This window comes from Hoplias malabaricus, chromosome 7 (assembly GCF_029633855.1).
Source record: "Hoplias malabaricus isolate fHopMal1 chromosome 7, fHopMal1.hap1, whole genome shotgun sequence".
NCBI lineage: Eukaryota > Metazoa > Chordata > Actinopteri > Characiformes > Erythrinidae > Hoplias > Hoplias malabaricus.
In genome coordinates this window covers 27808142-27828812 of record NC_089806.1, presented here as the reverse complement: position 1 = coordinate 27828812, position 20671 = coordinate 27808142, and the positions used below count along the sequence as shown (strand labels likewise).

The following is a 20671-nucleotide window of genomic DNA, read 5'->3' as shown; positions in this document are numbered from 1 at the left end:
TGGCATGAATTTTCCATTAAGACCTATTTGATTTTGTTCATTTATTTATTTATGGCCCACAGAAGAAACACTCTTTGTGAAGGAGAGGAGGAGCACAATGACTCTGATGCCATTTGGATGTTTAAAAAACACAGTGTCTGAAACACATCATGATTGAAATCTAAGGACATCCATGCAGCCGATTTAAAATCATTTCAGCATAGAGGCTTTACCAGCAGTTGCATAATTTATGAAGTGTGATGTGCTCTATGCATACAGATGTGTTTGCAGCAGAGAGGAGGAATTTTATTGTTTTTTTATATATATATATTACTCCGGCACTCTATTTTAGGATAGAGGTACTAATCTTCTGAGAGGAGTATATCTGTCAGATATACACCGATCTACTATAACATTATGACCACGTCCTTGTTGGTACGCTCACGGTCCATTCTCTCAGCTCCAATCACTAGATAGAAGCACTTTGTAGTTACAGACTATACAATTACTACAAGGACTACAACAGAGCAGGTATGATTTGGTTGGTGGATCATTGACAGTGCTGCAGCGACCTGGTGGTAATGTGTTGAGTGTGTGAGAGTTACCTATTTTAACTGTAATGCTTACACATCTATTGTGCTACCCATAGTCACATACAGTTTTTGACCAAGTCACACTAGGTAGGATTTCATTTTTCCTAATCAAATTTAAGTTTTTACTGCTTGTCTTTAAGGCTTTACATGGTATGGCACTTATATATTTGCTGTGTTCACTCCTCTCAATCATTGCTTTTCTCAAATCAGTTTCTTTTAGCTGTTTCACATTCCTTAAGAATGATCAGGCATTTTCTGTTGCTACACCGAAACTCTGGAGCAATCTTCCATTGTTCATAAAGTCCTCTCCCATATTAAAACGTATTTATTTGCCTTGGCATTTGCATCCTCAGAGATATTATGTGGTCCTGTTTGTTTTACAGGCTTTACTTCTTTTATTTTTGCTTCTATTAGGTATATTTCTAAGCTAACACAGAATGGGAAATGTTACCTTGTCTTAAATAATAAATAATAGGTTTTTTTGGGCAGCACCTTGTTTGACACATTGTCTTTTAAATATACTAAATATATAAAGTGCCCTGTCTTTTATTTAAAATTACAGCTTTAAAACGATTGTCCTTATTATAAGAGTCCTTATAATATTTTGTAGTGAAACAACCAGTGGGTTTGCCTTGACTTACCACTGCAGACTTCCTTATAGGTAGGGTTGGGGGTATAGCCTCCAGAGTAGCCAACCTGAGTGGAATAAACTCCCTCCTGGCACCAGAACTTCCGTTCTGCTCCCCAGAAACATCCCATACCTTAAAGAGAAAAAAAAAAGTATAACCAATTAAACATGTTGGATCAAACTGGAATTTGTCTGGGCCACTCCAACATTTTTAAAGTTAAAAGGAAATTTTTTGGCTTGAGTCCTTTATAAAAATGATTAACATATTTTATCCACTTAATACAATTAGCACTACCGAATTCTTTGTTGAATAAAGGAAGTAACATTCTTTATTGCTTGAGCTTCTACTTTGTAGTATTACTAGAAATATCATCTGTCCCCCAAACCCAAAGCTCTCAGCAGCCTATATTATGTTATGTCTGGGTGTCTGTGTATCTATGGGCAGACATTCTCAGCTAAGGTCCTCCCATATATTTGTTAAATCAGCCTCTAAAATGTGATGCTCTCTGTCTCAACTAGAAAATTACAGTGCCATAAAAGTAAATACTCCTCTATCATTAATAGTCTTGGGAGCAGTAAAGACAGCTCAACCACCATAAAACTAATACTGACTCTAAGCATATATTACCAAATAATACTTTTCCCTCTATAACTATAAAAGTATATTAGAAGACAAATTGTTTATAGTTATCCACCGGCATGCAATTCTGTGGATGAGCATTGTTCATTTGTGAGAAAAATGTGTACAAATAGGTTTTGAAATGTTATTTTGTTTAATGCATAATTGTCATTTAAAATTCAAACATTCACCGGGTCTTATTTTAGGGTAACTGTTGCATAGTGTTAAAAATTACAATTGTCATTTTGTTCAACAAAACATAATCTAAAAATGAAATAGCAAGAGGAATTTATTCTTCACTGCAGTCATCACATGCAGCAAAAGCATGTGCATCAATTTGTTCTGTTCTTGGTGATCATTCTGAATCCAAAAGTATGTGTAAGTTTTGATATAGATGGTTTAAAGATGGTGATTTCAATGATGGCAATTGTAAAGATGTGAATGTAGTGTATTTGTTAGTTTGTGTTGCTTTTTAATAAAATGGCAATTGTAATTTTTTTAAATACTATGCATCAGTTACAATAAAGTGACAAAAGAGTGGGAGAATCTTTGTATTATAAATTACATTCATACATAATTCTGACAAAAATGCTCTAATGCTTAACTTGTTTGTACATTTACTAGATTTCTCAGTGATATGCATTGTAATAAGTAAGGTTCATAAGAAATCTTTTTGACATTGCTGTAATTATTAAATGATGAATCCCAATATCATGTTAACAACAATCACTGAATCTGTTCATGGAGATATTTCATCAGTATTTCAAAAATAAAAGAAAATGGGGGGCTAAATATTAATAGGCCTTTAAGTATAATGTGCAGGTGGCCATATCTTTAAATTAGAATACTAGGATTTATTTTGCACTGCCTAGTCAGTACTAGCAAGTCTATCTGTTTTTTTCTCTCCCCATTTTAGTTAGTGCTAATTCCACCTACTAGTTCGCCAATCACAAATATGCTGGAAGTATGAAGGCTAGCATGTAAAGCCACCCACTGCTCCTTTATAAAATGCTGCTATACAACTTCATCTGAGCTCCACATGCTTGGAGAAAATCAATAACTCTACAATTACATTACATTAAAAGACAATCCCACTGGCTAGCATCAGGCCATCCTACTGACCCAGAAAGATGTAATTTATGCTGTCTTGGACTCCTGGCTGTGGGGGCTGTAGACAGTTGTGCCATTCAGCAGCTTCATAAAGTATATTTAATGTGGTGCTACTGTTGCATGTGTCCCTTTCAACTGCACATGATTTATACACAGACTAAAAAATATGTTGTTGTTGTTTTTTTTTTTAATCAAATGGGAAGTAATATTTTCTATTAAGACCTTTTCATTTGAGATTCTACACAGCCAGGCAAAACATACAAACATTTCAGTATTAAAATCTGTCCAACAGAGCATTCAGATCACTTACCAAACATTGCCATCTGCAATCCCTCTGGGAATGGCGGCACCATCCTGTTCTCATTGACATGATGCTTAGCTGCAGGACAGACACAAAGAACAAAGGACAGGATGTCCTTTAATTCACTGCTTGATAAATATTTGCAATACTATAGAACTGTGCCAAATAAAACAACATAAATCCTGGAGATTAAATGGTGTGTATGACATTAACACAATTTTTAAATCTATAATTATAATAGAATAAGGTACAATTATGCTTTATAATTAAAGTTACAAATATGTACCCTTGAGGGTACCACTACAGAGACTGCAAAAGGTACCACCTTAATGACAAATTTTCTGACAGTGTAGAGAAAAGAGTAGCACTTGGGTAGTGTCGCTGTCACACAGCTTGTGTTGCCTTGGGGTTGTAGGTTCGAGACCAACTTTGGGTAACTGTGCGTGAGGAGTATGATGTCTTCTACCCATGTTCTCCCCAGACCCATCACAACCCTGAACTGGGTAAGAGCTTACAGACAATGAATAAATAAATTAATGACCTGTAAGTTTATACAGGTCTGCATTTTATGGTGAATTACAAATCTCTCTGGCCAATCAGCACTCAGCAAGGTTAGTACCTAACTCAGCTTGCTTTGTACCAGGCTCAAGCAGGGACTAAAAAAGTACCCCGGTTCCTAAGACCAGATTTGTCTAATGAAAAAGCAAACTTTCACTTTTTTGCTTTACACCATAGATTTCAGACATGATGTATGACCCTGTTACAAGTTCTTAGACAATACTGTCATTGTGGGATGTGTTGTTGGGAGGGTTGAAAAAAGCACTTGTAATGTTCTACATGTCCATGGTATCTAGTTGTATTTATTGTGTTATGGTGATCAGGGGAAGCAGCATCTAGCAGAGAGATGAGATGCGACTGGACAAACTGCTCAGGAGAGTTTGTTCAGTGGTCGGTGTAGAGCTGGATTGGTTATGGTGGCTGTGCCAACTGGACACTGCACCAATTGCTCTCCATCATGGATGGATGATGTAGGTCATCCACAACATACCATCATGAAAAAGAGTAAAGTTCTTTTAATGGGAGGTCACTGTCACAAAGCTGCATATATATATATTTATATATATATATATATATATATATATACAGCATATATACATATATTATGTTATTGAGACTGTATATATATATATATATATATATATATATATATATATATATATACACACACGTGTGTATGAATCAAGGCTATATTAGTTACTTGCTACTACCTGCTAAATTTCCTTCAGGGACAATAAAGTATCTATTTATCCATCTATCTGTCTTTCTATATACCTATCTGTGTCATACCTATCGAGTCTCCCCACACCTCTATGAACCCTCAGGACAGGGTGGACTTCAATTCCCAGGATCCCACTCTGTCCCAAGTTCCTGTCACATGCCCACGGTCAGCCAGTCAGGGAAGGTTTCCTCGTTCATCATCCCCTGAGTTCTAATCCCTGTCACCTGGATAACTCAGCGTGTGGGTATTAGTGATGGGAATTTCGGCTCATTTTGGGGAGCCGGCTCTTTTGACTCGGCTCTTCATAAAGAGCCGACTCTTTCGGTTACTAAATGGCTCTTTGTTTTACCACCTATTTCCACTGGTACAGAACAATATTACCTACATTTTACATGACTATATGGACAAACTATTATTGTTCAATATTAAAAATAATAAATAGTGTTGTAATGGCCAATTGTTTTTATGGCTGACTTGTAATAACTCACTGATTGCACTCACACATTCAATTGTTTAAATTACTGGATTTTTATTTAAACACCTTAATAAAAAATCGCTTGTAAACTCTGAAATATAGCCAATGGAACCCAAAAGGTAGGTATTACAAAATAGCTTGTTAAATTAAATAGTCATCGATTTCTGGGTAATAAAATAAACAAATACTATGCAAAGTGCAAAACAGCAGCATTCAATGGTAGTGATTAAAACAACCACAACTGTCAACAAACATTTAACTGATTTAACATTTTCTTCAACTATTTTTTGGAAGGCAGATTGGCATTCAGGAAAACCAAGTGTCTCAGCTTGGAGGGGTTGATTCGTTTTTTTCTCTCTGTTAATATCTGCCCACTTTTTGAAAAGATCCTTTCAGAGGGTACTGATGTCGCTACAATACACAGTCGCCCTGCCATCACCTTGACTAGCCGTGGGTAAACTGAGGCCTTTGAATGGCCTTCTTTTGCTTGTTGTTCTCTGATTGGTTGAATGACAAGCCTTAGAAAAAAATGGCTCGGTCTTAGACGGGAACCGGCTCTCATCGTTCACTTTAAAGAGCCGGCTCTTTGAACCGATTCGTTCGCGACCGACACATCACTAGTGGGTATATTAGGACAGCCTGTTACTTGCTCGTTGCGAAGTATAGCCTTCGGTCGCGTTAGGTATACTGAGCTGCCATCTTTGTACTTCGATTGCTGTGCTTATTTCGTGTTTATGCTTACCGTATTTTCCGGCTTATGTTATTGAGACTGAGACTTGTCCTCAGTTATCCTGTGTATTGAGTTCTGCCTCTTGAATATTCTTCCCTGTGTAAATAAAATCCTGTTTTCATCTGCAAGCGTCTGCCCCGTTCCGGTTTCGTTACAATCTGGACCAGGCTATCTGGATATATCATCCCTTGACCGAGTATTTCAGAAAATCAACAACAAACTTACTGCTTGTAAAATTTTTCAGCTACAGTCTGTTGCAAAATGTGATAAAAGTAAAACTATTTTTTTCGCTTTCACTAATCTTATTTTAAGACATATATTGAAAAGAACCCAGATAATTTAGTAATATAGACTATTAAGGCTATCCATTATCTATGAGTAAAAGTTTATGAATTAATGTTAATTTATATTGTTGCATGATTTGATATTTAAAGAGGACGTATAACTGGGGAAACGCTTTTCTCTCTGGTTTGTTTCGTCACGTCTTTTAAGTCGTATGGTTTGAGGGGCAATACGACTGCTGTTTGTACATAGCTGAAGTTTAAATTGTCTGTAAAGGTTTATTTATCATTTGAATTACCACAGAAACTCATTCGTAACAGGAGTTATTTAGTTTTGTAGCACTTTTGGTAATGCAGTTAGCCGTTTGTGATTAACATCACCTTTAATTCTCTCCTATCCTCATATACACACACGCACAGCTATTGTTTGAAAAAAAGTAAATAATACAGTTTATTCAGTAATTCTGTGGTTTGTTGGCCATTTATCCGTCTGTCATATTCATGCAATGTATGAAGTAATGTCCAAATTTGATCATGACTACAACAAAATGCTGCTTCTTTCCTCTTTTATCAGTCACAACCTTATGCAAAATGAGAACAAAATAAAGAAAATAAGCCACAAGTGACCAAATCAGATGGGAAAATACATAAAACTAATTTTAAAATTGGGAAAAGAGATAAGTAGTGTGTGTTGAATGTGCCCATGCACTTTTGCATGCATCTTCCAAAACAAGGACAAATGGTGACCCACTTACACTGCCTATCCAACTTTGTGTTGCCAAGCAGCTGCAAACAGTCCAATCAACTGACAGTGGTATTTTGGGGACTTGGAGGGGGCTCTAAACCACCTGGCTGAAATAATGCGCTTTAGTAAGGTGTCTAAACATGCATTGCTGACACAGATGGGCTGAGGTGGTGGAAGGCTTTTACATGGATTAGAATAAATCAAGGCTAGTGAGTTCAACATCTGGGCACAGATGAGAGGCTTTTGCCAAGTGCATGCATGAATGTGTCGCTATGGCAGCCAGGCATGCCAATACAGCCAGCTGACTGCCAGGCAATCTGCAGCTCTTCCGCACAGCCATGGGTCCATGGCAGCACATTAAGTGCAGCCACTAACAAAGGAACACTAAGGGCAATGGGTTCTTATAGCTAGATTTTAATCCATTTATTCAAGTAAAGAAAGTAGTTTTACTTAACTCTTTTGCTTATGTCATAATGTAGGATTCAACATTATACAATCTAAATATAATATTCCCCCAGACTGCAGAATTAACTATGAACTATTAATTATCCCTTTCATAAGGAGGAAGCCTGACTCATTTTTTGATAATCATATCTCATGAAGCTATACCATATTATTCTTACCAAAGCATTTGGATTTAAGGTCAGACACATTTTTCATAAAAGTAATTTTGGGGCAAGCAGTGTTTACATCAAGGAGTAACTAAATTGTCAGTAAAGCAGAATGAGGCCTTCCTCTTAGTTTTGTGTCAATTTAACCTTTCCATTTTAGAACTGAAACTGCACTCAAACAACGTAGTGAACTGTGAGCTTTGCCGTCAAGGCCAGCACTGGTCTAATGTAATCTGTATAAGTGGGCCGAGGAGAAAGCATTAGAACAGACTTCATTAAATCACTTTTACAGCCCCGCTGTCAGGCTCAATGCCTTACATTCTCCACAGCTCTATATGAGTCTCTTATACATTTTCTATCCATTGACATTGTTTTATATCACCTTGGTTTTGTGCAAGTATCTAGTTGTTCCTTTAGTACTCTGCAATGCTCTGTCATACTCCAATGTTGTCATATTAACTTGTTGGGTTTGACTGAGGTGAAGCAGACAGAGGCAGTTTTGTTGATCTGCAGTGCATCAGCCTTTGGACAGTAACACATAGAGGCCAGAAATGTAGGACCAGGCAGCAAGGATTGCATTTCAGATTTCCAGTGTAAGATAGGCAACCTGGCTGCTTCCCAGGGTGTGCTAGAGAGCATTCCATTACCCTCTCACCATGCCCCTTCTCTATAATGGCTCGCTCTCACTGCAGTTCAGCCCCTCTAGACAGTGCTTTAGGCAACAGTAACACCTTGACTTGTCCCATCCCATCAAACCCTCAGCATTTAGTCCTTTCAGCCACTCCTGAACACTTTAGGTTTAGACTATCATTTAGGCAGGAAATGCTACCACAACCATGAAGGAGGGGATTTTCATCTGGCAGATAACGAGAAGAAAGGATAATGCTAAGCCATTTTATGGTAGGTTTGTACATTGGGTGGTTACTAAAATTTTAGATTTCACTAATAGGTATTCTGACATTGTTCCAATGTGCACCAATTTAACTAGCCAAATTCAAAAGGACAAAATGGTGGTCAAACAATCTTATATATGTGACATATATTATGTATTATTTCTAATAAATTTTAAAATTAATATTTTATTTTGAGGAGTGGACATACAAATTTTTTAAATATCTAAAATACAGTGAGAAATTCAGCAGTATCTCCATCCATAGTTCAGCTCTTCTTGCTGAATTTCTCACTGTATTTTATATATTTAAACTATTTGTATGCATTTGTTCACTACTCAAACTAAAATATAAATTTTAACATGTATTAGACATTGACCTGTCACATATGTTCTTTAAAAAAAGTAATTGCAAGTTAGATTGGAATAATGCACTGACCTTCAAAAAATATTGTGATATTAATCATGTTATGTAGCCTGATTGACTGAAATTTTCATCCATAGCACAAAGATTAAACAAGTTTTTAAGTGATACATAGTTCATTACTTAGTGTTCCAAATTAAACAGCCACTCGCAGCCACACCCAAAATCAGGACACCAGAAATGTTGCATGGATTCTTACTTAAATATCTATAACTCTTGTTCACCTTGTATGCATATGAAATTTGTGAGCCTGCTGGTCCCTGTAAGTGCTTACTTCTGAACTGCTTATTATGTCTAACTGCAGGGGAAACTGAGGAGAATGTGACAGGGAAGTCCTCTGTGCACTGTTGCCATGGTAGGTGGAAAAGAACAACACAACGCAGCCCCTTTCTTCTGTCGTGCCTAATGCCCACCTACCACATCCCTCCACTTTCATTATCTTTAAACAGAGCCAGTAATTGCCGCCTTTCGGGAGCAACACAGCCATATTCATTAAAGGTTGGACACCCCCCCACTGTCAGATAAACAATCTAAATGTAAATGTCAGCAGGCATAGACAATGAGTCGCGACAGAATATTAATGGCTCAAATCGGCTCACAGTGCACTTGGTTCAAGACATGAGACTCTCAAGTAAGAGACACAGCAGAGGTAAGAGGTAAATACGCAAGGGTAACCCCACTAGCGACTGCATAAATTCAGTTATAGCACAGCTCTTGGCCAACCAGGTTTCTGCAAGAGTTTCATTCTGCAATATCTTCTGTAATCTTATCCTTAAATTAAACATGATTTGCATAGTGTTTTTCTTAAATTGTTTAACCAAAGTTTTCAAAAACTATATTATTTTCAAAAAAAAAATAAAAATCTACAAATGTATACTGTATTGTATAATGTAAACATGCACACCATGCATAAAAGCACAGTAAGCTGCATAAAATCTTGCAAGATACTGTACATTTGTGTTTATGTATATAGTCTCATATTTGACAGCACAAAGCTGTCCTTGAACCACTGTACTGTGTAGTTATTCTTTCATCAGGCTATAGAGCCTGAAAAAAAGGAAGGCATAAAAAATGCACATGGTTAGCTGTGTAAAACACATTAAGCATAACCAGTTTGCAAAGTAAGTCTAGAGTTTTGCTTCAGTTTATCAGGAACACATTTGTATGTGATTACAGTTTTTGCAATAATTATGTAATAATAACTACTAAAACCAATAACAAGATTTGACCTGAAGACTTGAGTCTACAGGTGAGCTACAATGATGTACCTCATAGGTCTGCAACATGTTTAACAGTCCATCATGACTGGTAAACTGCAGCCCAATGATTAATTATCTGCATGAGCGAAAGAAGAGTGAACAGTTGCTTGAATCCTTGAATCTTTTGAGCTCCCAAATCCCTCACAACCCAAAAAAAAAAAAAGAAGAGAATATTTCTTGTCGTTGTGCAGTAGCTCAGACTGGGTTGAGAATGACTAACTAGCTTGCCTGGGAGCCTATATTTGAGCACCCAAAAAATCTGTCAGAATAATGAGGCGAATCACGAGCAAGTCCTTATCTGCCCTGGCATTTGTGTTTTCTGCCCGCCACTGCCTTTCCCCTTCACCACTCCACTGGTTAGTGCTGCTCTATTTCAGGCCAGTGTGGCATCAAGTTCTCTGCTCCATTAAGAATGAAGAAAGACTTGTACTCAAGCCTGCTAAGACCATCAGACAAAAAACATTAACTCATTTAAGTCACTATAGTTAGTCAGTAAGATAACAAAAATGCTTACACTCAGCCTGGGCATTATCATGAAGGATAAAGAGACAGCAGCACTATCCTTAGCAAGATATACATTTAAACTTTTCACTGTTAAGGTTTTTCCCTGTGTGTACTTAAAATGATGTGACACAAATGGAAAACAACAAATATGCTAGGATTAACTGATTAACTTATTGTTCACATAATGATGCACATATTAATCAATAATTATGTCAAAATATGCTCAACTGGTTTGCTATATTGGTTTAAAAGCAAAGAATGTGATTCTGGAAACCAACTGTTCTCACAGCAAAACAAACTTCCCCCAGCTGTTTGTGTTCATTCTTATAAGATGGACAGGTATTGCTTAATTAAGAAGCCTACTCTAGCTTGTTCATAGTTGAAATTTAATTTGAATGATAATTTTTATTCACAATTTGTAATACTACAGAAACTCTATTTTATCTTGAGCTGTTTAGTTTTGTATCACTTTCACTATGCATTTTTACCTTCATGCAGTTAGCGGTCTCCTGAATATGGAGTGAGTTCCTCCTTTAGTAATGCAACATTAAAACCAAAAATAAGTCAGTGTTACCCACCTATGGAGCAGAAGTACAGAAATATCCTCATCCCTTTTCATGCTTTTCAACATTTGGAGGTCTCTCTACTGTCTAGATGCCTCCAGATGCCATTTCTCAGCAGTTCCTGAGCCAGCAATGGAGGGAGAGGTCTCCTGGCCTGTATGAACTAAGACACTTAAGGTCTGTCCCAAAGCCTAGTTTGCCGCTTAGGTAGGCAGTATTTTAATGAATGTTTATTATCATAAGGCAGATTATTAAGACGCTCTAGTTATAGATTGTCATTATCAGCGCAGTACTCATTTCAGAGTTACACTCCGGGTTACACATGCTAATCTTAATTTTCTTGCACCAATGTAGCAGTACACAATCTAAAAATAACTTTTTGCATGATTCCCCAGAAAAAAAACTGGCTTTCTGCCAAAAAAAAAAAAAAAAAAAAAAAACATTCAATGAGTGTCTTCTTGAGAACTACTTTTGTAAATGAGTTAATGTGAAGGCTTTTTTTAATGTTTTGTCACACTCACAAAAGTAGCTCTTCTGTGGCATCACTCAAAGAACACTTTCTAGTGTCTTTTTTTTTTTAAGAGGTGTAGGTTAACAAACAAACAGTGCTGTAAAAGTGAATGACAGTCTGCAACTGTAGGGAGAGACCACAAGCAAACAAAAAATCTTACCTAGTGTTTCTTTAAACTATCCCCAAGTATGATAATTAGGAAAAAATGTATACCATGCAGCGATTCTCATACAATGATTTTCTAGTATTGCCCATCTGCCAATAGTTCACTTGACATTCATCTGTTGATTTATGTCAGAGAAATCACCGTAGTACGGTGTACATTTTAGGACATCCTCAGACCTCAGCGTCAGTACTCATGCGTTGAACAGAACAGCATCATTACTCGTACGAAACGACATCAAGTCTCGGGAAAACCATCGTCATGTCTCAGAACTTGTGTAATTAAACATCAGACTTAAGACCAAACGGCCTCAGCCCAAACTCCCTCAGAAAAAAAGCTTCAGACCAAACAGTAGCGCTGTCCATGCCACAGACAACACAGCTTCTCGTTTTTATATTCAATATTGGACACACATTAGCATTTCTGATGTCAATGTTGTTAAAAGTAGAGATGGAAGGATCGATAGGCTATGTATCGGTATCGGCCGATTTTTAATCAAAATATGAGATTGCGATCGGCCGATATTTCTCAAATTTAGCCAATCCCGAGCTAGCGTTTCATCCAGGAGGAGCCTCCTTAAAACCACCCCGGTAAAGTCCCTGCAATTCCTATCTGAACTGTTAGAAAACATGTCGTCAGTCTGGCAGTTTTTTACCTTATGTGACACAGACTCATCCAGGGCGTTTTGTAAAATTTGTAAAACCAACATGTCTCGTGGGGGAACCAAAACAAAGTCATTTAACACTACTAATCTGATACGGCACTTAACAGTACACCACGCAGCTGAATACAGTGAGTATCAGAAAACAGCAGAGCTAGCACGGGCAGCTAGCACAAAATAAATAACTCAGAAAACCATGCAGACCACATTTGACCGGTACGAAAAGTACAGCAGCAACAGCCAAAAGGCTAAAGGAATCGCAGCCAAAGTGATGGAATTTATAGCGCTAGATAATCAGCCCTTTTTGGTTGTAGAAGACGAGGGATTCTGCCGCTTAATATCCCACCTAAGGGTTATGCGCAAACAAAACGGGAGCCGTGTTCCGGTGAAGAAATGCCAGGACCAAGTCAGATGAACACAGCCAAGCCAACAGAAAAATCACGAACAGATTCCTTGTCTGCCATGTACAGTGAAATACTGGAGGAAAGCATGGAGGTCCAGGAGAGCAACAATCCCAGCGAAAATTGCATGTTGCCCTGCAGTGGCATATAGCCCTGCCCTCGATCGGTATCGGCTGATGTGATCAGGGATCGGAACCGGCCTGAGAAACGTTGATCGTTTCATCTCTAGTTAAAAGGGTGCTCATGACAAGATTTCCACTTTTATTCCTTCTCCAGAGAACACAAGTTCAAGACTACACTTCCGTTTTATTTTTATTGTTCGTTTAAATAAAGTCTCAGTAGAGTAGAGTAGAGGTGGGCGGATCGATCCAAATATCGATAATATCCACCATATAGACACCAACGCTGGTATTGATATTGAGCAATACTCGTGTAAAAAGATCGATACTCAAGATTTTTATTTCTCTCCCGCACGCAGTGATTCAAGAAAGCTTACTCTCTGTGTGACACACCGCAGAGCAGCGCAGTATCGCCCTCCTCGCCTGTATCGCCCACCTCTACTGAACAGTTTTCCGAACTGAATGGTGAATTAAGCGGGTCTTTAGGCGCCAATGTAAGGGACCGTCGTCAAAGTGCACATACTTAGTGTTGAATTTCAAAATATCATTTCGTCACTGTAGGACCAAAAATTTTAAACCGATTGCATTAAAGCCTGCCTTATTACCACAAGTTAATACAGCCTACAGTAAGCAATATGGGAGTAGATTTTAGTGTTTAATTTCAATGACAAGTTCAAATATTAAGAAATCTTTAATGTAGGACACTAAATTGTAAAATCAAAGAGCAGTAACATGATACGCCTTAATGCAATTGGTTTTAAAGTTTGCGTACAACAGTAACTATTAAGATTTTGAAGTTCAGCACAGGACTTAAGAACGTGTACTTTGATAGTGGTCCCTTACATTGGCGCCTGAAGACCAACTTAATTCACCGTTCAGTTCAGAAAACTGTTCAGACATTCTTTAAACGAACAACAAAATAAAATGAAAGCGTAGTCTTGAACTTGTGTTCTCTTGAGAAGAAATAAAAGTGGAAATCTTGTCATGAGCACCATTTTAACAACATTGACATCAGAAATGCTAATGTGTGTCCAATATTGAATATAAAAACGAGAAGCTGTGTTGTCTGTGGCATGGACTGCGCTACTGTTATTAGATATTCTGAAGCCTTTTTTCTGATTGTGTTTTGTCTGAGGGAGTTTGGGCTCAGGGCCTTTGGTCTGAAACCTTTTGTTCCGAGGGAGTTTGGGCTCAGGGCCTTTGGTCTGAAACCTTTTGTTCCGAGGGAGTTTGGGCTGAGGGCGTTTGGTTTGAAGCTTTTTGTTCCGAGGGAGTTTGAGCTGAGGGCGTTTGGTTTGAAGCTTTTTGTTCCGAGGGAGTTTGAGCTGAGGGTGTTTGGTTTGAAGCTTTTTTTTCTGAGGGAGATTGGTCTGAAGCCTTTTGTTCCGAGGGAGTTTGGGCTGAAGCCGTTTGGTCTGAAGTCTGATGTTTAATTACTTGATATCATTTCATACGAGGAATGATGCCGTTCTGTTCAATGCCCGAGTACTGACGCTGAGGTCTGAGGATGTCCTAAATTGTACACCGTACAGTAGATAACTACCTTTCCAGCAGCTGACAAATTAGATTACTAATAGGTCATATTTGACTGGGCATCTTGATAATTGATTTGGTGGGCAACAGCAAAAAATTTTGTTTTTTGTCTAAATAGGTAATGTAAACAAAGTCAAAATTTCATTTCCAGGAGTAGGGGAGAAAAGACATAGCCTAATTACAACATTCACGTTTGTAGTGGGTCTAAAGAGATTTCCCTCCTTTGTATGGCATAAAAACATGTGCTTAAAGGTGACATTTACTATTTAAATCAAGAAATATATATATATATATATATATATATATATATATATATATATATATATATATATATATATATATATATAAATCAGTCTAAAATGTTTTGAAATCAGTCTAATGTTTTTATAAAGCTCCAATGCTAGTAAATGGTATATAAAAAAGTGTCTAGGTCCAGTAAGCTAGTCAGTCTCTCTCTCTCTCTCTCTCTCTCTCTCTCTCCTCACAGCAGAAAAAGGTATCTGGAGCTTTTTTAGATGATGTCTATTCCTGCTCCAATAGTTTGTAATATTGAGTTATTTTTGCTGTTTATGGGGTAGAAATGTCTCCAGAATAGAGAGACGGCTAACTGCAGTACTGCAAAGTGAAGCTTTTAAAGGTAAACAAGCCAGAGGGAACAGAGTTTCCCTACAATCATAGCATCCCCTTTAAATTATGTTTTTCGGGCATATTTACATTTGAAAAAATGTATTTGCTTTTAATATGCTTTTCCATAGCTGAGGACTGGATTGTTATTTTCTCAGGTAAACTTTAAAAAATGGTATAAAGTTTTGGTGTTGTACAGTATTTGCTGTTAAAGCTGATAGAACAGTGATCTATGGCCAGTAATTGTCCCTTTACTGATAGCTATAAAGGAAACTAGTCTCTGTTCAGCCTGTACAGGTGGCAAGCTGGGGGCCAGAATATAACTGCTTCACCATTCAACGTGAAAAGTAAGAAACCAACGATAAACTACTTCCAAACATAAACACACAGACCATCAAAATATGAAACTCAGTACTGATATAAAACATATCATTTCAAACACACACTACTCCCTGAGTTGTGTGAGGGGTCCTCATTTTACATAATCTTCCTATTGGCTAAGCAGGTCATGGCTAAGTGAAATTAATTTAATACACATTTTGATTCATAATCATTTCAAAAATAAGTTAACTCAACGAAACACACTGTCCAATTAAAACATGATACTAATTTTTCAAATTCTGGAATTGGGAAACGCTCAAATATCTGCTGTAATGTTGAATGAGCTTTCATTGTATGGGCAGCTGATTCATCTGAGTGGGCAATGCCCACCTCAGCCTGTTCATAGACACACCTCTGTGACAAACTACTGTTACAGCTATCCTATTCAAGAAGCACAGCTGAACTGATGCCCCATGTCAGCTGAAAAAGCTTGCCTGGCTGGCCAGAGGAAGTCACCCATACCAATTACCAACTGCCCAGACCCAAATCCTTACATGGGGGGCGGGGGCAAGAACATTGATTACTCTGCAGTGACTTTGATGGAAGAAGGAAAATATGGTCAAACACCCAGTAACACTCTGGACAATGTCCCAGGAACAGTACTGTCCTGCCAGCTATGACAGGCAGCACCCTGTCAATAGCATTTTGGTGCAGGAAGGAAAAAAGTGAAGAACAATAGAAACCATTCTTTGATGGGCATTAACTTGTGACAGTTTAACTCAAAGGTTTACAGAAGAAGAGGCTGTGTGCAGGGGCCGATACGCTATCTCTCCTCAGCAACCCCCTTTCCTTCCTTGCGGTTCCCTTCCTCCATGCCTACAGATTAAGCAAGGCCCATGAGGCCTCAGAGTCACGGTGCTCGGACAGCCGGCAGACAGAAGCTGAGGGGACTGAGGCTCTCCCCTCCCCCACTTCACCTCCTCCCCATTCAAGCAGCATCCATCCAGACTGACAGTGATGAATGAACATGCACGGATAATGTCTTGCAGGGCCTGATTGCAGCGGCCTCCCTCCCTCTAAGCCTATGGGCGTCATCAACCACATCATTTCTTCCCCGCAATCATTAGCGCCATTACGGCTATTGTGAGCCATAATAGTAATTATCTTAGTGAAGCGCATGCTCTCAGGCACTGTGAAGTGACTGAAGTGCTTTTTAAAATACTGTGCTGGAGCCTTGTCAGGATCAAACACAAACAGCAGGTAAATGCTAAGAGAAATAAAGCAGAATGAGCTTATCTTGTGGTATCAGAGTCTTTGCCAGCAGGTCTGTATTTAAATGTTAAGCCTAGTGTGAGGTTCACAGAGATCCTTGGAAATAGCTCTCAACACATATAAATCAATCAACCATAACATTATAATTATAGACTGTATATCTCCTGCCCTGCATACATTGTTTGCTCATTTTCACGCTGTTCTTCAATGGTCAGGACACCCGCAGAGCAAGTATGATTTGGGTGGTGGTGGTGTGTGCACTGCACTGGTGTGAGTGACTCAGACACAGCGGTGCTGCTGGAGTTTTTAAACATTCTCTCCTGTCCTCTTACTGTCCACTCTGTTAGAAACACCTACCTCACTGGTCCACCTCATAGATGTAAAGTCAGAGACAGTAGGTCATCTGTTCCTGCACAGTTTGTGTTGGTCATCCTCTAGTCCTTCATCAGTGGACACAGGAAGCTGTTGGTTGAATATTTTTGGTTGGTGGCTATTCTTAGGCCACCAGTGACACTGAGGGGTTAAAAAACTCAAGCAGCCCTGCTGTGTCTGGTCCACTCGTATCAGTGCAACACTCACTACCACAGCAGTTCCCAACAAAATTTTTCTGCCGTGGCCTCCTTTTGTAGATGAGAATATTTTCATGCCTAACTGAGCAGATTATGTACCATGCAGTGGAAAAGCACCATCTGTACAGTGTACGGAGACTGCATATCTTCATTTGCCTATGTGTGAGCATGAGAGCAGCAGGCACAGGCACTTGATCTTTCTCTAGCTCTGTACAGAGTGGGTGGTATTTGATGATGCCGGAGCAGCAGCGTCTCAATTCTTCAACATGTGCACACACTGACACTTCCCCTAACCATCACTAAGATTCACATAGTCACATCAAAGCCAAAGGCCCAAATTAGGAAGAGAGAGGCAAGAGTGCCTTACATTCCATCAATGATACGCCCACCACAAGCACATTAACAGCAACAATGCTGAACGTTAAAACTTGCATGAGGCCCAGACTGGGTGACAGCAAATAGAAATCCAGAATAAATGAGAAAGCCCTGAAGCCACTGTAATATCTGTTTAGGCCTTTGTAGACTGGATTTAATACATGGAGCAAAGTAAGCTCAGCTAACCATAGGGCATTTTACTGATTTCATTTTGTTTCCTTTTACATTAGTTGCAGCATCTTGCTTTATATAGGTCTAGATTGATCATTGGGCATGTTTTGTGGAATACATAAGCAATAAAAGATGCATAAACGATGGTCAGTGGAAAGCAAATCATCTATGTGGAGTGCCAGGAGAAATCTTGCAGTTTAGGATTGACAGTTCTGTTCATTGACTTTTCTAACTGAGCGTCTTTTTGCACTTTTTTATGGTGGTTTATCATCTGGCATTTGTTTTTTATCTTTCTTCTGTGCACAGTATTTCAAACAACCTGAGCATTAAGGAAGTTGAAAAACACTGCACCCACATCCAGCTAGAGCCAATGTTACAACAAGCATAGAACATTTACTACAAGGGCAGATACAGCAGATGCATCTGAATACTCTGACAGAGCTTAATTAATTTTGCAGGATTAAAATGCCCTTTCTGCAAAGCCAGCCCTCCACCCAAACAAATCTCAGAAGACAGCAGAGAGAACGACAGGCCGATTAACCAAGCCTGCTAGCAGTGGTGCTTCACATGGACCAGCAGTGATGTCTGGACCTCTAGGAGGATTACAGTGATTATCAGACAGTGGCTTAGACAAATGCAGAGCTACATACCTAGATACATGCATGCACATATACACACACAAAGTCCCGGATTACCATACCTAAATCCCAGAGGCCGTCCCGCAGCTTTATAGATACCTAATGTATAGTGGCCTAATGGTTAGAGGACCGGGCTTGGTACTGGAAAGTTTTCGGTTCAATCCCCAAGACTGGCGGGAACATCCATGGTTGAACTGCCCTTAAGCAAGGCACTGAACACACAATTGCTCCCTGGGCTCTGGGGAAGGCTGGGTGTGTATTCACAGCCCCTAGTGCACTTGTGTGTGTGTGTGTTCACTGCCACAGATGGTCTAAATGCGGAAGACACATTTTGTTATCATTATCAATTATTAATTATATTATTATTATTATATGCACAGTGAAATCAATTAAGAAAAACAACATAGAGTGAGCCCTCCTTTCTTTCATTCATTCATTCATTGTCTGTAACCACTTATCCAGTTCAGGGTCCAGAGCCAACACGGAATCATTGGGCGCAAGTCAGGAACACACCCTGGAGGGGGCGCCAGTCTTTCAAAGGGTGACACACGCATTCACTCACACCTATGGACACTTTTGAGTGTGTTTCTGGACTGTGGGAGGAAAGTGGTGCACTTGGAGGAAACCCATTCGGACACTGGGAGAACACAAACATTTTCCTGGCTACAATAATTTTAAAACATACATATTTCTAAAACATTACAGTTATACATAAACCAATCAACCATAACAGTATAACCACCTCCTTCTTTCTATAATCATTGTCTATTCTCTCAGCTCCACTGACCAGACAGGAGCACTTTGTAGTTTTATAATTACAGGCTGTAGTCCATTTGTTGCTCTGTATATATTGCTGTCCCCTTTCACAATGTTCTTCAATGGTCAGGCTGATTATTTTTGGTGGGAAAGCTGTTCTCAGAACCATTGTGATGATATAAAAACCAGTAGTGAGTGTGTGAGTGAATGTGTGAGTGTGAGTTGCCCTGCGATGGACTGGCGTCCCCTCCAAGGTGTGTTCCCACCTTGCGCCCATTAATTCCAGGTAGGCTCCTGGCCCACCATGACCCTAAACTAGATGAGCAGTTACACACAATGAATGAATGAATGATTGTTTTGTGTATGGTTTAAACTAATATGGTACTCACAAAATACGACAGGGAATGGGAAACGGTCGGACTTCAGATGTTGGTTAGTTTAACCATGTTAGTGCCCCTGACTGGATCTGAGTTAGGCCTGCCTACTGACGAATGATGCTGACAAATGTAATTATTTTGTAGTGGAGTATGGACCGAATTAGAGTTCTTCATAAAAACTCTCCACTCTAACAAGGATTTTCGTTTTGCAACAGAATCCAACATTTCACAGGATTGTATGTGTGTGCGCAGACCCGTTTTAACACACACACATACGCACGCTCACCTAAAGTCTGCATCAAAGGACGCCTGGTTACGGCCCAGATAACAAACCCATTTTATGATGCTTTTAAGAAAAAGAAGAACAAACAAAGTGGGATAACTATGAGTTACAATCCCGTTTTTATGACGAGTGGCGCTTAAAAGGCGGAACTCCTGACCAACTAAACAGATGGCCCCAGAATTGACCTTGCACTGAACTCCTGGAAACTCATCCGCAAAGGACGAACAGCATGGATCAACAGCGACCCCAAGTGGACATTGGCAAAACTACGCCTCGCCCAAGGTAGCCTAAACAATAACAAAAACTAATCAAATTCTGATAAATATGTGTACGCGATATGTATGAATGTCACTCTTTGTGTCTCCGGATGAACATCTATCAACCAATGAAGTGATGTGTATTACTGTTTTCAATCATGAAAGAAAGTTCTGTCTCTAATTAAGAAAACGAATTAATATCTTCTAACATAATATTGTAAATGGGACGTAAGCACGACGTACCCAAAATAAAATTTTATGTAGATGTTTGATATTAATAATCCAGGACACTCATTGTGATATGTCACTAACATGTATAAGAAATTTCGGTATACACGAATTTTCTATCTTATTCTTTCTGGATCTCTCTGATTCCTGTATTCCCCCTTTCCTCTCTCGGGAAGCCAGTCACGTGAGCCTCGGACCCCGGATCCAATCAAAGGAAGGACACCTCCCAATAAGGCGTGACCGCGCTACCTTTGAAAACAGAATGCCCGACTCATTTCTCTCTCTCTGAATGCTCTCTTAACTTCCTCTTCGGAAGCTCTTACGCTTCTCTCTTGTTTTTTTTTTCTCTCTCATTTTTTTCCGAATCGCTCTCTTACTTCACGCGCTCTTTCTTAAGCTATTTCTTTAAGTTCCAACCTCTC

At 38.9% G+C, this 20671-nt stretch overlaps 1 protein-coding gene across 2 annotated transcripts in view; it reads right to left on the bottom strand.

The window, feature by feature from the left end:
* Window positions 1-20671, bottom strand: part of msraa (methionine sulfoxide reductase Aa) — a 132889-nt gene that overhangs the window by 70630 nt on the left and 41588 nt on the right. For both annotated transcript variants that reach the window (XR_010803902.1, XM_066677166.1), the window contains exons 2-3: window positions 3240-3308; window positions 1214-1333 (exon numbers count right to left, since the gene is read on the bottom strand). Coding sequence is in view for 1 of the 2 variants with exons in the window: in XM_066677166.1 (XP_066533263.1) it covers window positions 1214-1333; window positions 3240-3308 (189 nt within the window). In the remaining variant the exon portion in view is untranslated. The remainder of the gene's footprint in view (window positions 1-1213; window positions 1334-3239; window positions 3309-20671) is intronic.